The sequence below is a fragment of the Protomyctophum bolini genome, assembly GCF_963924005.1.
Source record: "Protomyctophum bolini genome assembly, chromosome: 10".
NCBI lineage: Eukaryota > Metazoa > Chordata > Actinopteri > Myctophiformes > Myctophidae > Protomyctophum > Protomyctophum bolini.
Window position 1 is genome coordinate 24,145,069 of NC_137871.1, and position 25,339 is coordinate 24,170,407.

The following is a 25,339-nucleotide window of genomic DNA, read 5'->3' on the forward strand; positions in this document are numbered from 1 at the left end:
GTGCACCTATTTGTACAGCGTGACTTAGTGATAAATGTGCCTCCTGTGTGAAATGTGAATACCTAGCTGAATAGGACCGTTCTACGCAAATGTATTTCAACATCGGCATCCTTTTTATTTGATTTTAGGTGTAACACACCTAGGCGAGTGATGCAAGCTGAAAGACATGAGTGAGGTGGCATGGCTGCTCTGTGTGTAGAGAATGGGAGAGAGGCTGACTGCCTTCAAATGAGAGTGCTTTGCTGAAGCAATCTTTTGTTATTATTACGAGAGTGATATTATACCATTGAAGACTCCAGCAACTCTACTCAAAATACCTTCCAGTGTCTCTGCTCCAGGCATCACCATTAGCCACATACAGAGGTGGGTTTGGGGGGGCGTGTCTTTCAATTATTCAGATCCCATGTGATTGTATAGCTATACATTACAAGATGGAGAGAGGAGAAACACTGTTGAAGCCTCAATCGCTGCAGCTCACCGACGAGTGATGGAAGTGAAAGGAACCTCTGTATGAGACATGAAGGCGTAGGCGGAGCGGCCCTGACCACTTGCTGCAGTTGTTTGATGAATACATTGAGGGAGCTGGTCCGGACGAAGACTCAGGGTCAGAGAGCTTCACTCAGCCTGCATCAAAGACCATCAAAGATCAACATGATGGTTGAATCTTTTTTATATCCACAGTACGACAGGTCGGTGTTAACCCACTAGGAACTGAGGCCGATTCTACAAATGTCTTCGAGATCAGTAGTTCTCAAACGTTTTCGTGCTAAAGACCCCCAAAATGATATGTATTTGCCTGTGGACGTCCCAAATCAGAAAATGTTTTGTGCCAGGGACCCAAAAAAAAAAAAAAAAAAAAAAATAGCAGATGTACAAGCTCGCAGGCATGACTTGACATGCTGTCTGCTTGCCTTGTATTTGTATATCTGCTGTTTTTGAGAATCACTGTTCGAGTTTTTTCTTAAAAAAAATAAATATATATATATATATCGCTATATTTATAGTTAAAATCTAAAATTACACAGATACTTTCCTGGTTTTAATGGGTTAAGGAACCTAAATGGCTGTATTGCCATCCTCAGTCCAATGCCAACCATTCCTGCCTTACAGTTGTTGCCATTACAGTGCTCAGCAGTTATGGACAGTAAACTATAAACTCCAGCTGATGATCGCAATTAAGAAAACAACCATAATGTTTTTTCTTTATTCCCCCCCCCCCCCACTTTTTTAGTATTATTGATTAATAAATAATACTCGAAAAGACCTTGTGTTCATCCAATTCACATCCGTCTCCACTATACAGTGGATTTAGCCCATATACAGACTGGAGACTGCAGGCCTCGCTTGGTAATGTAATGTGAATGAGTTTGTTGGGTTTATTCTCAGACTTTTCCAAGCTTGTATCTCCTTTGTCTCAGTGAGTCTTCATTTATAAAACACATGCTTGCTTACATACTGGTATGTCATCCCCTATAGCAAGCAGATAAGGTTAAAATGCTGGACTGGCAGTCTGCTGTTCTGCTTAAATCGATCTGAAGCAGAGAACGCGGTGGCTTATAGTACGTCTCAACACCCACACACACATGCATTGAAGAGATTTTCTGCCTCGGGCACACACATGTATTTGTGCGTGCGTGTGTGTGCGTGTGTGTGCGTGTGCGCGCGCAAAGATCAGAAACGCTCAGTACCTTCTACCTGCTGTTGTTTCATGGACTTTATCTGTCTTTCCCCCTCTCTCATGAAAGTATGGACATGGGTACACCTACACCTGCAAGCACATACTGCAGTATGCAGCTTGTACAAACCCACATACAGTTCTGAGACTGTTAACAGTCCTCAGATTGAACTTAACCCATTGTTCTAAATGTGTTCCGTTCTATTAATGACAACTTTATTTCTGTTAGATTTATCCAACGTACCGTAGCTTACGTATCAAAATACTCAATGTCGCTGGCCACCAAAAGAAATCTATAAATATTAACTTCTTAATGGCTTAAATAAGTGAAAGGATTTGCTCTTCAACCTTATAAAAAAAAAAAAAAAAAAAACTCGGAAACCACAATACAGTGGGATTCATGTCCAGAGAGACATAATGAAAGATATTAACTATTTCACTGTTCACTTTGTAAGCTCCGTCTGTACCGCGTGGGTTGGACTCGTTCACTGCATTAGTACTACTAGGCTGGAAATTGGCTGGATTGCACAGGTGAAAGGAGTTGGCCGCCTCATTAGGCCCACTGGCAGAGCCTGACCAGAGCCTTTTGTGGTGGTTCTGGAGAACCGTGGGGCCGACCGACTCGATACCCTGTGGGGGTGTGGACTAGGGCTGACCCAAAAAAATCGATTAATCGACGTTCAATCGATACGCACGGGAATCGATTTTTTAATTTTGAATCGAATAGTCATTTAAAAAAAAGCGTCCGCTTTTGGTCCGCGAGACGGCCCCATTTGGTCCGCGAGCCATGCTTGCGCCTCGCAGCACCTCGCAACGCCTCCTCTTTCCCCGTGTTAACAAGGAAGGCAAGCGCATGCACCACAGCTCAGTGGACATTAAATATAGGCTACCTTGTTTGATAAGTCATATAAAAACATTACTTACACGAAAATGAAAATATAAACTTCACAGATTATAGATCACTTGGAATTATAACAATCTGTTGAGTATTGCCTGAATAATGCCACTATAAAATCTCAACTTTTATCGATGAGCCATTACGCTGCTTGGATTCACATGGTGAGTGCGCTCAGTGCACCGAAGAATTGATATTTTTTGCTCCTACAGACCCAGACCAAAACACCTTTTCTCTTTGGCATTTAATTGCACCTGATCGTATTATTGTAATAATGTAGCATATACTATTTGCCTGTGTTTTGTCTTTTAATTATGCTTTTTTTTTTTTGCGCCGATGGTGATGCGATGCTCCACTTGTTTCAGCCTGCAGGCCTACAGCACTTTGGTCAGCTTTTATTGTTTTAAATGTGCTATATAAATAAAGTTTGATTTAGGCCTATATTGGAGCAGGTGCTGGCAAATAACTAATTACTGTAATGCAGTGAAGTTGCGCAAATGTCAACTCAATTAGCAAGTGGAGCTGCATGCATTCTGCACTGCAGTCTGCAGATCTCTTCTTAGAGTTTACTTTAATATTATGGTTTACTTTCAACCATAAACCATAATATGATTGACAAACCTTGGATTATAATTCTTCATCGACCAACAGTGCATGCAGCATGACTATGAGGTAAATTTAACTATGTGGGATTTCTCTATCGGCATCGCATGTCGATAAAAAAATGGGATTTCACTAGTGGCATTATTCAGGCAATACTCAGATTGTTATAATTCCAAGTGATCTATAATCTGTGAAGTTTATATATTTTTTCCCATACGCACACTCACAGTCACATTAACTTTATGATCAATCAAATCAACCGTGGTTGATTTTATTTCTGACAAGTGTCAGGCTTGAAAAGTTCATTCATGTTACCGTTCGTTTACAATTGACAGAGGAGTTTGGATTATATATATTTTTATTTGATGGAGAGGTAATGCCTGTTTCAGGCAGTTGACTTGTTACGGTCGGATGTTGTATTAAGCCAAATTATTTGTGCGTCACTGCTTTCATGAAGGCTGCAAGCCTGCTACAGTTGTTGCTTATTGTTTAAAATAAATGAGACCAATACAAGCATGCCTTTCTCTCCGCTATATCGTTGTTTAAGCCAAAGAGTCACTGCTTGCGCGCGCACCCCCCCCCCCCCCCCCCCGTTGACGTTTCGAAGCGTCGACGTTCGAAACGCGGGAATCGATTTTGAATCGATCATCAAATACGGAATCGAAGGTCAGCCCTAGTGTGGACCGCGTGTGTCGACGGTCGGTGGGTGACACGGTTCTCGAGTTACGTGCATTACACACACACACACACCCGCGCGCGCACGCGGAGACGTGGCACATTCATAGTAGGATACTCACGTTAGCCTGACATTTTGTTTTACTCCATCGCAAGAACATATTCTTTAATGGGCGTGGCTGGCGATTCAGGGCTGGAGCCAGGCTACCAAGATGGTTTAACTTTTTAAAACTTGAATTTTACAGTAGTCAATGAACACACAGTTTGGGGTGAAACTTTAGCCAAATTGGAGCTGACTGGTGTCACAGTAGTTACGTCATACTGTAGCACTGGCATCATAGATGACTGGCATCCTTTGTGTCAATTTCACCCATGCAATAAGCTGCTGGACAATGTTGGTACCCGGCTAGTACATTTGGCCAGATCTGATTGAAATGTCTTCCTGACCAGCCTGTTTAGATTGCTCAGCCTCCTCAGAGAACAAGCTACCCTGACCCTTGCCATAGAGGGCAGCATAGTTGTCAGTCCAGGTTTTCAGTAACAGAACGCTTCCACCACTACACATTTGTTTATTGAAGCAGGTTTGAGTCTGCGCTGTCCTGTAAGGGAATTTAACACAGTATAAGAAGGAACACTTGTTTTTTCTTGTCATATTTCATCTGCTGTATTGACATGAATGAGAAGAACTGACACTGTCTATTGGAACGGCGTCCCCTACCATGTCCAAAGTGTTTCTGCTAGCTGATAAGCTTGCTGCTGGTTCAAGTGTGTTGCACAAATTGTAGGTACAGTACATGTGCTCAACAGTGATCCCATTCATCAGTGTCAATAAGACCGATGGGCTGGGGATGACAATTGTACCACGCACACAGCCCTCAGCAGAGTTTTATTCAGCAGCAATCCTCTGCTAGTTCTCACTCAATGTTAATGCGTATGAGATCAGATGGGTGACAGAAACAATGCTGTCATTCATGAAGAATACAGCCCTGAACTGGCCACTTTTTGATACATAAATACACTATACACATACAGACATGAAAAAGCATGACTGTGAGCCAGGGTCTTCTTTTATGCAGGCACAGAAATATGTTTATGCCAGTGTCAAGGACTTGTTCCAAGAGTGCTCGGAACAAATTCAGCTAAAGGCCAGATTCTCTGTTTCAAGGAGCTATTTTGCAATAAAAATAAAATATTAAAATGTGAATTTATTTGCTTCCGTGTAGAGTACTGCCAAAGACTTTACATAATAATGTATATGAAATATATTTCCCTATGATGCCTGTAGAGAGGACTCTAGATTTTCTTTTACATTACATATTTTAATAGATTAACTCTGGCCATAAGCTAACAGCCATACAGTATCATGATCCTATCCCACATTATGAAAAAATGACTGACAAATGATTGACTTGATTGATTTCCAACAGGCTGGACAGCAGTGGGTGTGGGAAGGGTTTGGGTATCAGGATCTCAATATAGACCAAAAGACTACTATTCCATGACTTCTCTAACAGCATGAAAAAAGGAAAAATATATCTACAAATCGATCTACAAAATAACAGCATTCTCTTCAGGTTCACTCTGGTTAAATACAACCGGGCTGATGAGAGAGTGATGCCATTTTGGGCTGTGGTGTAAGCAGTGTGATAAAAAAAGATATCAGGAAAATCCATGCATCATGCAGAGTACCTTAAGGCACTGCTTATAGTCCGTTTAAAAAGATACACAATGATGACACACAATGGCAGCCATTGCAAAGTGTGCAGTGTCTCATCTGTCAGACCTTACCTAAGAAACACAGTTAAAAAAAACCTGTGGAAGAATATTGAACGATTTTACCAGGCAGATGACAGAGTAGCACAATGCTGAATACTCTGTTTCTACTGAAGCCAAACTACATGAGTCACCACAAGCAAACAAACACAGCAGTAAATTATATGGATGATGAGTGGGCATGTTTTCGAATGAACTTTATTTAATCCCTGCAGTTACTTATAGACTCTACCAAATAGAAATGCTGTGCGGGGTATAAAACTAGTGTTTACACCAACTGGTTATTGGGCGGTGGCTTAATGAAGAGTTTTCTATGTTAGAAGTGGTCTTGGCATTACTACCAGTGTTTGTCAGCAATATATTGTGTGTAAGCAATCCCATACATTTACAAAACAGCCTACTTTGAAACTATATGGGTGTAACATGTTTTTGGTTGTTGTTCATACAATACAATTCCTAAACAAGTTAATACAAATGGGTCTTATAGAGGAATGTGTTCGTGTGAGTGTGTGTATGCGTGCATTTGTGTGCCTTAGATCTGATCCATATCATTCTACTGCTTCTACGATTCTGCCCCGCGCAGTACAAGGATATGGGACTTCCAATGTTAAATCTCAAATCGAAATCAGACCAGCCTCTCCTCTTTGGTGTAAATAAAAAGAACGTTTTTGCTACTCACCAAAACAAAGGCGGGTTGTGTCAATAGAAAGACTACTTTCCTTAGTGGAAGCACTCTGAGCCCCCCACCACACGTATAAAAGGTAGTTTTTGGCCAAAAAGCGATATTTTTTCACCGGAGGAAAAAAATCCTCTATGAGGCAGTTCTCTGGGCAATATCAGTAGAGGGCGCAGCGGAGTAACTAAAAATGTTTTTTTTCCGGTGGAAACAAAATCCCTTTTTGGCCAAAAAGTACAGTTTATACGTGTGGTGGGGGGCTCAGAGTGCTTCCACTAAGGAAAGTAGTCTTTCTATTGACACAACCCGCCTTTGTTTTGGTGAGTAGCAAAAACGTTCTTTTTATTTACACTAAAGAGTAGAGGCTGGTCTGCATTCATGCGAGCGGCAGACGTTGATAGTAACATAGCTCTAATGCACGCATTAGAGCTATGGACCAGAGCTATGTGTGCCTGTGTGTGATGGATGACAAAGAGTAATGTCAACCGAAACAAGACAAATGTATCCATTATGGTTCCTTAACAACAAGGCTACATCCTCATGTCTGCTAATGAGATGGTACTCCATCAAGCGTGTCCAGAGAGCATGGAGGACCTGACCTGACTGAGACTGAAGACAAACCACCAACCAACGGACAGAAACTGCTCTGAGCTTCAGTAGGGCTGTTACGATTAATGACATTTTACTTGATTAATAATTGTCATAGAGGCCTGGGCCGTGGCTCAGCGGTTCAGGCACCTTGGCTGGTAATCCAGTCTGGCACTGTGCCGCGGGTTCGACTCCCGATCCCGACGGCCTTTACTGCATGTCACCCCCCCCCCCCCCATCTCTCTAATATAAAATTGTCTCTCTAAATAATTGTCATACAAATAATTGCAGTTAACGGTATTTAATTGTGTAAAACATAAACAAAAATAAAGTCTTATGGCCAAAATAACGTGTTCCTTCCACGCGCTACGTCCAACCAGGGAAACTCCCCCCTGTCAGGTGTAAAGGAGCAACTTGGACACTCAAGCATGAAGGAAGCATGAGTTAAGTCCGTTGCTCTCCCCAGGTTGGCGGAGGGTGTGTAGAGCCCAGGATCACATTAGATTATTGACACAGGGTGAAAAATGGGTTACAAAATCGTGGGATAAAAATATATAAAAACATATATATATTGTATAATACTCAACACGCTACAAAATAATGGAAATAGCCGATCTACAAGCCGATGCGACGCATTGTGAGCATGGAAACGGTTTTGACCATTATGCAAAAATAGTGATGATTATCTCAAATAATTAGGCTAAAACCTTTCATGGTATTCAACTTAATTAAAAAAACAAAAGTATAACAACTGCAATAAATAACAGCATCGTAGAACTTCAAAAGAATTGTGATCTTATCGAAACGTGGCCCACAAATAATGAGGTGCCTGGTGATTCTCCCTGCTAAATAAACCAATTAAATCCTATGGTTTAGCGGAGTTCCTCAGGGCTCTATACTAGTGTATTTTCTATACTAGTGTATTTTCTATACTAGTGTTATTGTGGGGAAAGCTTTCGCTGAAAATAGCCGTTCAACAAGCTCACAGCGCGTGTGGTTGTGTGAATTATTCCATCTATCAATATGAAATAATATACTGTAATACATTGATGCAACTCAAGTACACAAATGACTTGACTGGTTAACCGATTCTGACCCGAGATCAGATTCTAAAAATGTCTTCTACATCCTGACAGTTTTCTGAAAAAGCTATGTTTCTATGTCAGTCGTTCTTCGATTTTTCAAAAATAGCAGACCTACAAGCTCGTAGTGCGCCACTCTGTGGCGCGCTATGAGCTTGTAGATCTGCTATTTTTCAATAGCTAAAGCATAACATAATGCTAACACCAAAAGGGGTTCCCGCCCAGAATGGATTAAACATCACTCACAATGCATAATCCCATTACATGGAAACAATCACACACTATGGCTTCTTGTCCATATCAGTTAGGATTAATGGTAAAAAAAAGCCCTTTGTTAGCACAGAGTATTAAATGCAGACCAATTAGCATTACTCAGACTGAAGAAAACATGGAGCAACAACTCTCTGTCTTAAGGGCGATGTTCCTTCTACTGCTCTAATGCAATTAATTGAATGTCTTCTTTAATTAAACCCATCATTAATAATAGACACACCACTGCTCGATCAAATTAAGTTAATTGAGAGTTTAGTGATGGCATGCCCTCTGACAGACAGACACACAAACACCCACCCACCCACACACATTATTCTCTTTCGTCTTTGATCAAGGAACTTGAAGGAATGTGTGAACACAGACTGACAGATGCTGTTGTCATGGTAACAGCCAGAGAGACTGAGCAGCTTCCTGGTTCTAACAGGCTGACCTCCAAACACTTCAGACAAACACAGCCTCAGGCAATGGTGTAAAGTAGTACATTTACTCAAGTAAATATTACAAAAATGTGTAGATGTACAGGCTTGCAGCGCTGTGAGCTTGTACATCTGCTATTTTTTGAGAACTACTGTTCTAAACCAATGTTCTAAATCCTATGAGTTTTCTGAAAAACGCATGTTGCTATATAGCTATAGTTCCTGGTCACAGTAAATATGTTTTAAGTGTCTTTAAACTACCACGTATGCTGGACAGAAATAAATATTGAAACGAAAAAGAAGACGAATCCTTAGTATACATAAATTGGAGTGTAAATGTTTGTTGTTGTTAAAGCAAACACTTCATGCCGAATTAAGTAGCAAGTTTTTCCTGCTACCCTTCATCAATAGTAATCGCTTTTATTGCTGATGCATGTGTTTGCTATAACAGCGTAATGTAATGTAAATTTGCAACATTAAAACCTTGCTTGCATTTTGAATATAAACATGACTGTTGAGACTATACAAAGCAGGCCACTGCAGTAATTCTACCGTTCACATAAACGCCCTAGTGTTAGCCTCGTGGCCAGACATCATTTTTGTTTTTTGCACTGGCAGATTTGTCTGGTTCCCAGGCTACCCTAGTATAGTGGTTTCCCAAACAGCGGGTTGGGGACGCAGACCATTTTTCAGGTCGAGAGTAAATATTCTCTTCTTTCGTAATCTATTCTGTTTCAAAACATTTTCAAAAAATGTCAACAGCAAACACAAATCAAGAAAGAAACCTATCATTTCTCAAAGTCATTTTGTAGGAAAAGAAAAGAAAAAATATGAATATGAATAATGAATAATATCAATATATTATTTAGTTTAAAGTACTGAAAATAGCTCCCAACGTGACACATCACCGGGGAGACGTCAACTTTGTCTTTTGGGTAAGCAAAGGCATGTGTTCGCAACGCGTTCCTAACGCCAAATCAAATGTGTTCAGATCTGAGCCAAGTCTCCTGCAGGAGATGCGTCTGAAAGCCTGAAGATGGGAGTCTCCAGACATTCAAATACAAATAAAAACATCAGAGGTTGTGTTGTCAGTACCTGGAGGCTGGCTGGCTAGTCTCTTCCTCTTCTTGTTGTTGCTTTCAGTGTTCTCCGGAGGAGGACACTCTGTCACCAGTGGTAAGCTGCCGCCGCCGAACTGGAGAGGCTCGTTGTTGGTTGATGGGTCAAAAGACAAAGTGTTGAGTCCTGGTAGACAAGAGATAAATACAACACAGAGAGACGTGTTAAGATTATGTGAGACAGCTAGCTAGACATATTGTATTGTTGACTACAGTGTAAGCCACAGACAGGCTTTACAAACTAGTTCGGACAATCAGGACATCTGGGGGTGCAGAAGCATCCGGGGGAAAATCAGAAGTTCTGAATAACGTCAAAATGTAGTTTTCCCATTTGAAGAAATACGTTTGAAGGAGCATGTATTGCACTTTACAGTGTCTATTCTTGTTGTCCTAGTCTAGTCTAGTCTTCTTTGTCTTGTCCTATGTTTTTCCATTTTGCTCTTTCTCCTCTCTTTTTCCTGACTGCACCCCAGGCCAGTATAATAACTGGATGGGGGCACAGTGCAAATACCGAATCTATGACCTATGAGGACTGTACAACATAGATCATTCAAGTTCTGCTTTTATTGTTTAAAAAGGACAGTCTGTCCCTCAGCTCTGAGCAGAAAAGGTCCACTCTATGATTTCTGTTGATCTGCTGATGCTGTGCCTCTGGCAGAAGCAACAGTCACAAGACAGAGCAAAAGATAAGAGAAGCATACATAAATAATGGAGAGCAATAAAGATATGGGAGACTACCGCCAAATCCCAGGAAGTCATAAACAAATTCACAGTTTTTGTCTAATTTTTCAGCTATTCTCCTGAATTTGGAATAAGAGTTGTATATTTAATTTATCATTCTGAACAGCATTTAAAAGAGACTGATGGTTTTAAGCCTGAAACATATTCCTGGCCTGGCTGGCACAAAACTGCATGTTCCCTGGTAATCATAATCACTCTTAAATGGAGGTAAAAACCCATAGTTACATTTGAAACAATAGCCTGCTATGTTATGAAAGATAGAGCGGAAGAGAACACAAGAAGACAGCTTCATTATTTTGTTGCCTGCTATAGAAACCGTCGTTCTAATACGCCATGCTTGAGTTCCGTTATGAATGTTTAGGTGACATGTAGCTTGGAGCATCTGCATACCTTTGTGGAGTATGTGTCAGGCTTTACACTTGATGTGACGTCTCTGTATTATTCTTGTTCTATCAAAGGTTCCGGGAACCCTGATCGATTAGTAGCAAGCTAATGGCAACACGCTTAAATGTTTGTTAAACAATTTCTTCTACATGTTTTTCTTTAGTTGATCTATCTCTCTTCAGGAAAGAAAGGGCCTTGACAGACTGGTGTGAGCTGTATGTTCACAGGCTTCTTGAGGAGTGTCTGGTTCCTCTCATCAGAAACTGATGTGCTTTTTGTCTTCTTCCATTAGACAAAGAGAGGCAGGGTGGGAGAGATGGGGCAGGAAAAATAATTACTGTCAAGTTTATAGTAGCTTTAGTCAGTCTATTCTGCTACAAATCGAATTTGTTTTTCTATGAACAAATGTCCATATTTCCATGAAAATTAGATGTCACCGGGGTGTTGTGATGCAGAGAGAAGCTGGAAAAACAACATGATTATAAACAGAGGACAAAACGATAAGAGTGTTCACTAAAAGTCAAACAGGAAACAAATGAAGCCTAGATAAGTCAGATTTGTTACGAATTCACTCAGGGGGATGGGGGCTCTATTCTCTGCCACTTAGTCTCAAAATCCACTGACAGACTCTTTCCCTCTCTCTCCATCCCCCCCCCCCTCTCTCAGCATCCATCTGGCTGAGTTTTTGTGAAGGTTTTCTCCAGATGACTGTCTAATGTAAGCTGGAGAATGCCTCCATTACACTGCCTTTGTTCAACCGACTGTGGTCTATAAACATTACAGTACTAAACACAGCAATTCAGTCAAAATTATCCAAACTCTTGGGTGGAGACCAGGAGATGAGGAGACACATAAGAGAGTCATTACTGAACTTCATCTGAATCATTCTTCCGAGTTCCGATCTATAGGTTAGTTTGGCTTGTATTTGCTGCCAAAGCCAACAGCCAGGAAATGAGGAGGAATATCCTAAAGATGTACCAACACTGCTCCACAATGGAATGGAAAGACAGAAATGGGTTGGCTAAAGGTGAACCCAGCATCAATTTATTTGGATGTGGATACATTATCGGTTTTAGAACTGACAGAGCCCAGCTCACTATAAAAAATAAACAAAGCAAAAGGAGCACAAGCTAATATGAATCCATAAGGTCAGGTTTTCATTCAGTTTTAATTGCATTGGCTCTGGACAAAAAAAAAAAAAAAAAAAACACTGCTTCAGCAAAAACACTTGCTGTTCATGTTGTCAAATAACGCAGTCTGTTATATTAAGCCATAATGTTTGTGTGTGTGTGCATTTGCAATGGCCTGTAGTGTCACTGTGCGGACTCAGAAAAAACTATCCTCTATGCAAGTAGATATCTCACAACGGGTAAGGGCTAGTGTATTTAATTAGATAGCCGGATTACCATTGACAGGCCATTGCCCTGTCTTTCAGGCAACTCGTGTCTGATGGATGCTATGTTTGACTTTCACCATCTGGCCAGAGAGGGGGGTTGGGGGTCATCGGTGAATATCACTCTCCTGGGGGAAGAAGGGGGTGATGTAAGTACTAGGAACTTTGGGTAAGCTAAGGATAGTACGGAAGGGAAGGAAAATAAAACAGCTGAACTAAGACACTTACATTACGCTAAGTGGAGGAGGGTTGGACAGAGAGGATGTTGTAAATTAAATAGGCCATGTGAGTCTACATAGAAGATGCATTAACAAGAGGTTCCATTACTGGCATAGTGAGGAAAAGAACAAGAGAGGACCATCAGAATAGATCTATATACCCACCACGTCATTAAAACACCATCTTACTGCCTTGGACATAAAACATGTGCAATGTACCTGTGGTATGGAGTCCATCTGAGAATATGTTCCAACATTGAATATGACAATCTGTACTCTCAGTAAGACAAGTCGATAACACTCAAACTCAACCATCTAAGCTATGTTAGCTAAGAACAACATTAGTGCTCTCAGCGGAATGTAAGAGAGGCAGTAAAATTACTTCCTTTCTTTGGCGCCGAAGGGGCCAGCCATCTAGAACGTTTGGTCTCTGTACATCCCAACAGGGTTGGTCTCTGTACAATGTACATCCCAACAGGGTTGGTCTATATAGCAATGTTGTCAAATTGAAATCTGAAATAAGCAACCAAATCGCACCCGTGTGATGGGGCACTCTTATCGTGTCAGTCGGACCCACGGTTGTTCAGAATCCTCTGCCCCCTATATGGAGCTGGCCTGTTCTGACATCACAATGTTCTTCTGACAACTGCATGTTCTTTTTTTTTATATTTTTTATCCCACGATTTTGTAACCCATTTTTCACCCCTGTGTCAATTATCTAATGTGATCCTGGGCTCTACACACCCTCCACCAACCTGGGGAGAGCAACGGACTTGAACTCATGCTTCCTTCATGCCTGAGTGTCCAAGTTGCTCCTTTACACCTGACAGAGGGGAGTTTCCCTGGTTGGACGTAGCGTGTGGAAGGAACACGTTATTCCAACCAGTTCCATTCCCCTCCATCAGGTGCCCCGGCTGGCCAGGGGGAGGCGACAACTGCATGTTCTGACATCACAATGATCTCCATATATGGAGCTGGCCTGTTCTGACATCACAATGATCTTCTGACAACTGCATGTTCTGACATCAGCCTGTTCTGAGTTCTGACATCTGCCTGTTCTGACATCACAATGATCTCCATACTGTATATGGAGTGGGTCTGTTCTGACATCTGCATGTTCTGACATCACATTGTGATGTCAGAATAAGCCAACTCCATATATATGGAATTAATTCTGTTCTGGCTGATTATGCCAACACCTGCCAGTTGCACACTTGACTCCACCTTTCACAGACACGGGAAACAGATAGATGGGTGGAACGGGTACAACGGGTAGGGCATGGATCTCCAACTTGCATGGTTACCGACTCGTGCTCTACAGCCGGGCACCGGTCTAGTATAATATAATTAAAAATAAAATATGTTGTTCAGTATATCTGACTGCTTGAATTTTTTTACATGTTGTGCAGTAATATAGAAAAAGCGTGAAGCATCATGATGCATCGTAGAATCGAATCAAATCGTTACCTGGTGAATCGCAATCAAATTGAATTGTAAGGGCAGTGCCAATGCACACCTTTACAATACTGATATTTCCCTTTCCGGCATCATGAAAATTTTTAAACTGCTCTGTTTGAGCTCAATAGCATTGCTCAATAGCAATGCTCAATAGCACTGGGACCCAGAGACCGGTCGCAACAGAGAGTCTAGTCATAAGTCATTAAACACGTCACATGGCCAATGAAAGATGTTGATGTAAGACAGAAACACTAAGAGCAGATGACAGCTTCAGAATAATATCAGTCTAACATTCAGTTCACAGTTTGGATCACAGGATTGAAATGTGTTTACAATTAATCATCAACGTATGTGTATGATAATTAATCATCAACTTTAACAATATCTAGCTTTGGCAGATTTGGTGCCAAAAGCCTTTTAACAGCAGAGTTAACGCTTTAATTCAACAACGGTCAGCCCTTGGAGTTGGTGTGCACCCAGTGCAGTGCTGTGTGTGTGCGACACTGGTGTGGGATGACTCTGGGGATTCACAGCAAACTAGATGATGTCTATTCTAACTGTCTGAATGAAACTCTGTTGTTACTGAGCAAACTGATCCGATACCAAATCGGTAGATTTATTTTCTCCATCCGTCCCATTAATGTTGATTGTCTTAAATGATCTAGAATCTCAGAAACACTTGGAAAAGCACTCACAGCTATTGATGGATGTAATTAGCCGTCATGGGGATGTAACCTTGGACATTTTGGCTCCATCTGCTAAAATGTATATCTAGCAGCAACTGAGTCAACGTGCCACCGACCACACTCGTAGCAATTTCTTGCCATGTTACAGTTGCCCTTTCCTTCATGCTATGAATAATGAATAGACTATGAGGCTACGTGTGCACATCATTGTTTGAGAGCGTGCGTGTCTAAGTGGTTGGGTGGCATCGGTAGTGGACCATTAATGTCATCTGGTCATGAAAAACGTGCATGTACATTAGCCTTAACCCAAAGCCTTAATGTTCATTCAGCTGAAGATGAAAATAGGACCAAGATGGTGACACACAACATGAACACGTGACTTCAGTGATCTCACAGGTTCATTTTCTGCTCTTTGACTTTTCTGCTCCGTTACTGACACAAAACTCTCTGTTCCTAAAGGTCTCTTTACTGCCTTGCACGTTCAGCTCCATGGATTTGTTCCGTCCAACAGCCTAGACGGTTGGACAATTTCTTATATCAGACATAAGGCTATGGGTTATAAAAGCTATTAAGGGAAGGTAAACCATCTATCCACAAAAAACTTAGCTTTTGAATGTTCTAAAAAAGCAACAAGAAAATATCCTGTCTAGTTTAACAACCTTTTCAGAATATTGTAGACAAGAACACAGTTAATACTAAATTGCTAGGAGCAGGCTTCAGATGTCTGCCCTATCTGGTGGGCAGACGAAACACAAACTAAAACATCCACTCACATGTGCAAGTAAGCACAGACCAATTTATTTCACAAGGTCATGAGTTGGCAGTCTGACTTCCCTATTGAATTAATTCAACAGAATTCAACTGTGAAATAGTGTTTAAATTTAGAAATCCCAAAGCATGATGGCAGGGATTTCTAGTTCCTTATTCCACCATGTGACTCACTGCTTCAGCATTCTGAGAAAGCACCACGGTTCGGTATGTTGCCAACGGCAGGTTTTCCCAAACGTTTCAATGGACCGCCAAATTATAGACATAGCCTCTGACTGTCTACTGTGAAATAGCTGCCTAAAATGGATTTGCTACTGTATTTTCAAAAGGGCGGCAGTGGGCAGCGGCTCAGCAGGTAGAGCGGTCGTCTTGGAATCTGAAGGTTGGTTCCAGGTTTGATTCCTGGCTCCTCTTGGCTATGTGTCGAAGTGTCGAAGTGCAAGACACTGAATCCCTAACCATACAGTAACTGATGAGCAGGTTGGTGCCTTGCACGGTTTCCTCCGCCATCGGTGTTTGAATGGTTGAATTTGAAGTACATTTGGAGAAAAGAGTTATAAAAATTATAAATGTAGTCCATTTGCCATTTTGACATGCCCAAAATAGGAATGACTCATTGAAACTTTTGAAAGGTGGTAAACTGGCACAATAATCTTATGAATTTTGTTAAAATTTCCTGTCCCCTTTCCAATTCCCGCTGCCACCCAACCTGGGCTCACAATTTGAGTGAGGAGTGAGCTCATTGCAGCAGGAGGCGGAGCCAGCAAGTTGAGGAACGTTCAACTTTTTCATGGAAGATTGTGGAAACCAACCAGAAGTGGGCTGTGGTCTGAACTACTGTATAAGCATGGACCAGTAGTACAGATAAAAGTGACACGGATGTTTCAGACATTCTGTGCACAACCATTTTGCAGAAAAATACTTGGTGTGAATTCAGCATTAAGTCTTTTATGTGCTGCCACTCCCCGACCAAACTTCGTAGACTGACTGATATAAACTAGTGATGCACCGAATATTCGGCAGCAGAAAATATTCGGCTAAAAATGGCAAAAAATGCATTATATAATATAAATATATCACTGAATAGTGTATGCAATTAATGCATTTAAAAGTGCTGAATAAATGTTTTGTGGACCCATAACAGTGATTATTATTTAAGTAAAGTTTTGCGATAAGTTAACCATGCCTTTTGCCATAATTAAGGTGCGGCCATGAAAGCAATGGTAGGGAAAAAAAAGCTATATAATATTAATCATATTCGGGTATTCGGTTTTCAGCCAACTGTTTCCTATATTCGGTATTCGTCCAAGAATTTCCCTTTCGGTGCATCCCTAATATAAACCCCAGCTGACTGTGCAAATTAGATCCTGTGGAACATCTGTAGAATACTAGGCTAGCATTAAAGGCTGGGGGAAAGAATCTGATGATTTATCAGAATCCACCAGAAGTCTATGGTCCAAAGCCATAGAAAGGTCATTCAAATACCACCGCAAAGCGTTGTAAACACTTGACCAATGCAAGATCAATAAATAATTTCAAGCTGGCTGCTACGGGTCAGGGTCAAGAGAAATGACTTTGTCTTGCATGCTGACAGTTGGCAGTCAGAGCATGGGATCCAGAATTAGCCTCCTGTCACCTGAAAGGTTACAGCTGAAACCCTGTCACAAGAATTCCGTGAGGCATTGCTGGAAAAGCTCCTGCAGAGTTAAGTCAAGTCAACATGTATTTGACAAAACACATTTAAAAACAACTCTGACCAAAGTGATGTAACGAGGTATCGAAATCACTATAGATCAACATAAAAAATGTGTACAGCTCAAAAGTGCTCCTTGAAGCACAGGTCTGCACTCTGCACCAGGTCAGGTAGGTAATAGGCCAATGTGAAGGGTGCTATTTCTTCCTAGAGATATCACGGCAATCGGATGCTGCGTTCATGATTTGAGGCATTTTGTTCAAAACAGACGACTCCTGCAAACTTTGGCTTCCAAAGCGGTTCCCAAACCTTTTTGGCCATGCACCCCTTGTTACCTCCTGACCTAGCTGACGCACCCCCCTACATGGAAATATAAATTGCATAAGCTATATAGAGACATACATTTCCTATTTATCCACATATATTACCGTAACCGGAATATGGCATATATATGCAGCATAGGCAATATTGTGCATATACTTGCCATATTGGCATATGTTAATATATTTAAAATACGACCATAGCACCACCATTAGCCTTTTCATGTCAAGCACCCCCTAGAAGGCGCCCGCACACACAAGGGGTGCACGCACCACAGTTTGGGAACCACACAATAATTAGCCAATGACGGTCAAACACACAAGGATGGATGGACGGACGCACACACACACGAACGGACCGACAGGATGCAAAACATCTCGGCTACGCCTTCGGACTGGCCGAGACAATAACATGAGCCACATCAGGGAAAATGCTGTTCCACAGTCTAGGGACTGTGTCAAAGATGTGGTCACCCCTAAACCTGTAGCTCATTGTACAGCTAGGGGCCCCAACTTAAGTCAGCCAACCTGAGGGACCTGGAGGTAGGATTAGTTAAAAGGTCAGCAATGTAAGTTAAAAATTTGAGTTAAAAACGTTCGCTGTGAAAGAATATATATTCAAAGATTTGCGCCACATTTTAAAAATAAAATAGCAGACCTACAAGCTCGTAGTGCGGCACTCGGTGCCACGCTATGAGCTTGTAGATCTGCTATTTTTCAATAACTAAATTATAACAATGCTCAAAACACCAAAAGGGGTTCCCGCCCAGAATGGGTTAAGAGCTTTGTAAACAATTAGGCGAATCTCAAAATGAATTCTAAAGTCTAAACCGTATCGGCAGCCAGTGGATAGAGGCCAGGACAGAGGTAATACAGTTTATCTTCCTACTCCTAGTAGTACCCGTCAAGAGCCTGGCCGAGGCATTTTGAACCTGTTGCAGAGACTCAGACAATGAAGTGAGATGTGGCTCTATTCATAGCCTGGACTATCCATCAACCTCCAGACCCCAGAGCATTAGCACCACTTAAGTTAAAAAGGCTAGCTTGACTCAGCAGCAGATGAATAAACAGGGTGTTTGACCAGCCAGCTTAGCAATGGAAGGTAAAGCACGGCAGACAAATATGTTCATGGTTGTTAGTTTAGCTTTTTACTTTCTGTGTATTTATAGCAAAGACAGATGAAGAATGAATAACAGGCTGTAGATGACATCTCCAATAGACGTTTTCTCAGTAATTAAACAGTTACGCTTCGAACGCAAAGTCATGCTTTCATCACATGACTCATGTGGGTGAAGGTGAGTATGTGTGTCCTCCAATACACATGAAGTCAGCAGCCGGTGGCCGAGGGCGTAGCGTATGCAGAGGAACACGTTATCCAACCCAGCTCCCCTCCCTGCTGAACAGGTGCCATGACCAACCACCCAGTAGGAGTCACTAGTGCTGCAGAGACAGAGATCCCTTCCGCCTGCCTTCCCACCCTTGAACACAGCCAGTTGTGTTTGTTGACGTGCCCGACAAAGCTGAAGGCACCGGAGGATTCAAAGCCCTAATCTCTGCGGTGAAGGACAATAACTTTACCGTATGTGCCACCCGACCTGAACGCACCCCAAGTCAAGGTTAACAGGCTCTCAGCACCCAGAATGCCCTTCTGTCAAAACAATAATTAAGATGGCAGCTCAGACACTGGCAGTCCTTCAACAAGTGGATATCGGGTCATGTGTGTGACCATGTCACCATGCAGAGCTGTTAAGAATGTGTGCTGACATGAAGGCTTGGAGAGGTCTGCCATCGATGAATGTGGTGTCTAAAATGACACTGTAGCATCACTGACATAAATCTGTTGGCACTAGTTGTTGTTCAATGTCAATATTCCCAACAGAGATCTGCTGAGTTCAGAGACTAAAAGTATCTTGTTGGTGTTGCACTGTTCTACACAGCAGGAAGAACATTTTACCAACAATATACGATTACAGTATATCTGCACCAGCCATTTCACAGCAGTAAATTGATGAGCAAACCATTTATTTTTCCCCCTCATCTTTAAGTAAATGTCACAGTTACAGTGAAGGTTAATAGCACCAAAAGAGGGTTAGAAAATAAGAATGTTCTCACTGCTGGGACTTTGGTAAAAGGTTAATCTATTCCCTGCTGTTGATAAGACATTTTGGAATTATGGGCGCTTTCAAATAATCTCACGGTGCATTTAACATTTTCGCACTGCTTCACATGTGCCCTAACCTCCACTGATACATTGACTGGGGAGAACCTCAGTGTGAACCATAGGCTACATATTGAGTAATCGAGGGCATAAAAGCTGCTGGCTTCAGTTAAAATTACTTGTTTGGGCCGAAGCACACAAAGCCTTTAAAGGGCTGTTGATACTTCCAGCTACGATTCCAGACACCGTCTCCTGTTGTGAGTTGATGTTTACACAGTTTGAATTGGAGAGAGAGTGCTCCCAGGTCAGAATTATGTCACCACTATTCATTCCATCAGTGACAAGGAGATAATTCATCCTATGCCCCCTCGGTCGCTCCTCCAGTCTTGAGGGAATACACTGAAGGTTAATTTATTTAAATCTCCCATTCAATCATCTCTATTCCATTAAACTCAACTAATGAATTTTTGGTTTACCATCTAATCCGTTTTCTACTGTCAAAGGCCAATGTGTTCTATATGCTGGGAGTGTAGTTAGTCTGATGCGTTTATAAGATAACCTGACAGCTGATAAGGTCATGTTAGCAACTATGGACACTGGAGCTAAACAGATTCAGATTCAGAAGTTTATTGATCCCAAAAAGGGTATTTAATTTGCATTGTACTCAGTCCACAGCCACACACATGACATAAATAATTTGTATGTCTGAATTTGTGACATGGTTGCATCATTATATCTCCATTGCACGAAGACGTGGTGAGTAACTGATGGAGCACATTATAACCCTGAACTGAGAACATTGTAGTGAATTCACTGGATAAAATAATTATGGTCAGATTGGCTGATCATTATTTCTTTGAATACTTTCAATGAACGGTTGAAAGAAAATTTATAAAATAGTATACAGAATGCACATAACCTTGGACTAAGTAGGGTAAGTGAAGTTAATGGTGGAAGAACATTAAAATCAACACACACTCAGAATCCTGGGTTATGTTGTCCCTTGGGACCTCTAACCTCTAATGTTCTGAAATTATATCTCCCAGCTGTCCGTTCTCCTATCCTATAATAACATTGCTCCCATCATGATATAAAAAAATTAGCTTCTGGAACAAAGAGACCGTGGCTGTACGGACAAGCGTTGTATCATTATTACATGTCATGTCAGCGTTCTAATCTACACAGATGTTATGATAATGACTTCAGAAAGGCTTGGCTATCAGTATAATAGTCAGTGAAGCAATTTTCTGTCTGTTGGAGAGACCTTTCAGAATTGTGTGTTCCAGGGGGTTGGTTAGTAGTGGGACCCTCCACAGAAGAGACCTTCAACATCTGAAGACCGGGAGAATCATGCTGGGTGTCTGTGATCATCCTATCAAGAGCTGGCTGACTGTGACAGTCCATACAGTATCTCAAGGACGATTGATTCAATGACTAATAGAAACGTAAGAATAGGATATTATCCAACACAACTTCTGAGTGCCCCTTAAACTGTAGTGCTTAGCATTATTTCTGGTAGGGGTCCGATAACACTGCTTTAGGCAGACAATGTACTAATTCACAATGAGCAGCTGGGAGTAACAGCTGGGGGACTGGTGCCCTGTGACAGTTGTATTTAAGGGGAAAGGTAGATGCTAGTATTGGAAAGATACTTTATTGGATCACGAAATGTTGCCAGAATTGGCAGAGCCTGAGTTGTAGGGCTTCTGTACTAGAGCTACAAAACATATTTCATCCGGGGTGCATAATCCCTTGTCTTTAAATCTTGTCCGTTTCCCTCGACAAGCCCTTATTTTTGTTTAACCTTTATACTCGAATAAATGGAAGGCACAACAGGCTGTTTGCAGGTACCATACAGGTACAATAACATGGGGCGGCAGTGGCTCAGGGGTAGCGTGGCCGGGATAGCAGCTGGATGGGAACCGTGAGGTTACCAGTTTGATCCCGGGCTCCCCCAGACTTAGTGTCGAAGTGTCCTTGAGCAAGACGTTGAACCCCAAATTGCTCCCGATGTGCAGGTTAATGCCTTGCATGGTTTCCTCCGCAATTGGTGTATGAATGTAATGCACAATTTATGTAAAGTGCCTTGGATAAAGGTGCTATATAAATGCACCATATACCATACAGAAACACAATGATCGGAAGAGGAAAAAAATCACACAAAATAAACTATCAATCATAAATTCTCCTTGAGGGTAGCTTCATGCTAGACTTTTTTGTACAACAAAATTTCCAATTCAGCAGACGTCGGCTGAACATTATTATCCGTTGTCAACTTCAGCTTCCAGGATTGAATAAAGCTTAGCTAGCAGCTAAATCTATAGCTACCAAAATTCTCTGTGTGAAACACTAACTATCCTTCTGCTTCAGTTTTTTACCCTTGCCTTTTACCTTTCAATTCTCTCTTCTAAACGTTTTAATAATTTCTGTGTATAATTCTTAGAAAGGAGCTTATAATTCTTCCTTATTGTGCACATTTCACAGTCAATTTATTCCATTAACTATAAATACTATTTTAACATCCAGATTTCAATGCGGTGATATGGCTTTGTTGGTGGGGAAACTTTCCATCAAAATAATAAAAAAAACCAAGTAATTATCAGTCTATATTTGTTGCCACAACTTAATGGTTTAACTGCTTGTGACAGAACGTTCCGTCAAAAGGAATCCAACCGTCAACTGCTTCTGGCGTAATACTCCATCTTTAAGCTTTATTATTGATAATATCAAACCGGATCGCTGATTTCAATTTTTTTAATTATTTTTTTGGCTAGTCCTTTCTTTAATAAAATCAATACTTCTAAGGATCTCTCCGTTATTATAAAGCATCATCAGCAATCATCATCTGTACTTCTTGTTGTTGTGCCTACCCTCATTTCTCCATCTCTCTGAGATGAAGATGAGTGTGACTGAATCCGTCACACAGCTTCTGAATGACAATGTCAGGGAGAGCTCAGTGTTTCAGATACAAAAGCCTCCTTTCAAAAGAAAAGCCTTTCTTCTTTGAAACTATTTCAGGATCCCGTTAGTATATAGGTCTGGGGTGAAGAAATGCAAAAAAGATTTGCACAAATTAGATTTTATTTTCTTCACAATTTCTCAAAGAATGCTGATCTACAAGCTCATGAACTTGTAAAGCTGCTATTTTTGCTTTAGCTTGTAGATCTGCTATTCTAGAATAGCTCAAATAAAAAATGACACAGATGCTTTCTTGGTTTTAATGGCTTAAACTGTGTTTTCTCCATCCTTTTGACATTCAAATGTACTGTATAGCTACCAAAGACTGTCTATTCACAGATTAGCATATTTCTGATCTACCACAGAGATCAACAATTTTGGTTCAAACACTCAAGTTCAAAGACTGTTATGATAGCGCAGTTATCTGTAGATGTTATCTGTAGCCACAGTTCAAGATACTGTGTCGACACATTTGATGGTGAATTGCCACAGTGATTTGCCTAATCGGATCCCTCATCAACCTGTTCTCTCCTCCCAACATTGTGTGCATGGGACCATTATAGTGTTGTCATAAATATAGATGCTGCAATACATATTATTAGCACTGCCGATAGATAGTGCGGCACCTTCCATCAGCTGCCCTTGCACACACACACACACACACACACAAACACACACCTTCAAAAATGTATTGTATCAACATCAGGAATGCCTGTATAATGACCAACAGCCAATTATGCTTCTAAATCTCATTCGACAACAATTGTGAATTAGTTTGCATTGATGCTCTTTTGGCCTTTTCTGAGTATTGTGTTTTTTTTTTTTTTGCATTCATCACACTGTCAAGGAATCAAGAGAAGGAAAAAAACAAGGAAACCAATGAAACTCAAGTTTTCAGAAATGCAACTTCCAAACTAACAAGCACTCATGAATAAAATGCTGTGGGTCAAATTGCCTTGTCTTTACGCTATGGTACAAATGGGAATGACATGGCACCGTTTCAGCTGAACCATGATAGCAGTCTCCTATGGAGAATCATGCATCATCTCTCTCTTCTTCCTTTGCTCATCCTGATGCAGGAGTAGGAGAAATGTGACACAATGCAGCATGACATCCCAGATAACCATCGGCTGGCTTCCAAACAGCCAGTAATACATTCCCAGCTGTCTGTGCTTCTCTTTTTTCACCCAAGAGACCAGCAAAAGAACTCTAAGAAATAAAAATAAATGAAATACTATGGTGGGAACAGATTATGATGTTTCCCACTGACTCCAATCTGTGGCCGAGTCTAGCTCATAGCCAACCAAATGACCTTTCTACGCAGTAAACAACCAGGTCACAGAGGCAACAATGATAAAGTTCAAACATCACCTTTATGCAGTAGGGCTGTGCGATTAATACAAATGAATAATGATCTCAATGAATACACTTGTGCGACCTCATATCTAAATGACATAATGTATTTGGGTGTTGAATTATTTGCTTCCGAACAAGGCTTTTCCCAGGAATTTCAGTCATTAAACAATGTAAAAATCTAAAAAGAATGCTCTTAATTGAACATTAATGTCAAACAAGCATGGCATACATGCGGTACAACTGTTTAAGTTCTCGTCCATCTTTAAACATTCATAGTGCTCATGCTGCCACCAAAATGTTTTTGCTATAGAACCCTGACACCCCGCATGTCAAACAAGCCTGAGCCAGGTAAGAGACAGATACACATTAGCATTAGCCTACCCAGAGAGTGACAAGTAAGTGTAATCAATTAAAGAAAAGAAAAATCACACCCGTGTGAAGTGAGTTGTGCAAGTCCGTGTGGATGAAAATCCTGGTATTGAGAGTGAGGGTGAGACTGAGCTGTACTTCTGCAGAGGAAAAGAGCACATTCCAGGATGTGGTAGTTTTTCAAATTTAAATCCCTGTCACGGCACCACAAGGTCACACTATCATCTTTATAATTATGGTATAGGAATAAAGGACAAAGCACTTTGCAAAACCCCAGACGTCAACCTCAATAACGCAAACGTTATAAAGTGCATCTCCATATCCATCAAGAGAGAATGTATCAAAATGTTCTCTCAGTGCAGTACTGGTGAGACATGAGGCAAATATTAGCAAGGGGTTTTTAATTATGAGTGACAGACCTGTTGTAACTGTAAGCCAGACATGATCAGAGATGATCAGACCTCTGAACCTGTAACCCCTTTGTCTTAGAATAGCCTGGGAAGAGCCTTAGCTATGTCAGGGTGTTGGACCACATGCTTTCTGCTATACAAGCCAACCATAATGTTGATCTGACCACCAGACATGTACAGTATAACTAAATATACACAAAGCTATTCCAGCAATGCAATGCATATGATTTAACATTTCTTTAGGTCTAAGTTTGCTATCATCTATGCCAGTGATTCTCAACTTATTCGTTTTATTTTAGGTTTAGCAAACACAACCTAATGCATCTTGAGCTTAATAAATGCAAAGATTTATAGGTGATATGCAAGCAAAATATGTTTCAGGGTTTCAAAGGGGAAGAGGGGACCCTTTACAATGTAATTTAAGATGCTCATTCCCAGCAGCATAACTCTGAAATGGCTCCAGAGGAGTTATGATTGTCAATGTAAATGAATGTAGCCGTGATTCATGGTGGAGCCTTGCACTGGTATCCTTTATGTCACTTTATGACTGTTATAAAGTACACAGAGCTAAGGTGCATGAAGCCTATGATTTATAACAGGACGCAGCACACTGCTACAGCAAAGGCTATACTGTACCGTACCCGATGGGAAGT

At 41.1% G+C, this 25,339-nt stretch overlaps 1 protein-coding gene across 2 annotated transcripts in view; it reads right to left on the bottom strand.

Annotated features, from left to right (window-relative positions):
* LOC308323114 (ecto-NOX disulfide-thiol exchanger 2-like) overlaps positions 1-25,339 on the bottom strand; it is a 144,864-nt gene that overhangs the window by 67,761 nt on the left and 51,764 nt on the right. For both annotated transcript variants that reach the window (XM_080774736.1, XM_080774737.1), the window contains one exon: positions 9,752-9,901. In XM_080774736.1, coding sequence (XP_080630862.1) covers positions 9,752-9,901 — 150 coding nt within the window. The remainder of the gene's footprint in view (positions 1-9,751; positions 9,902-25,339) is intronic.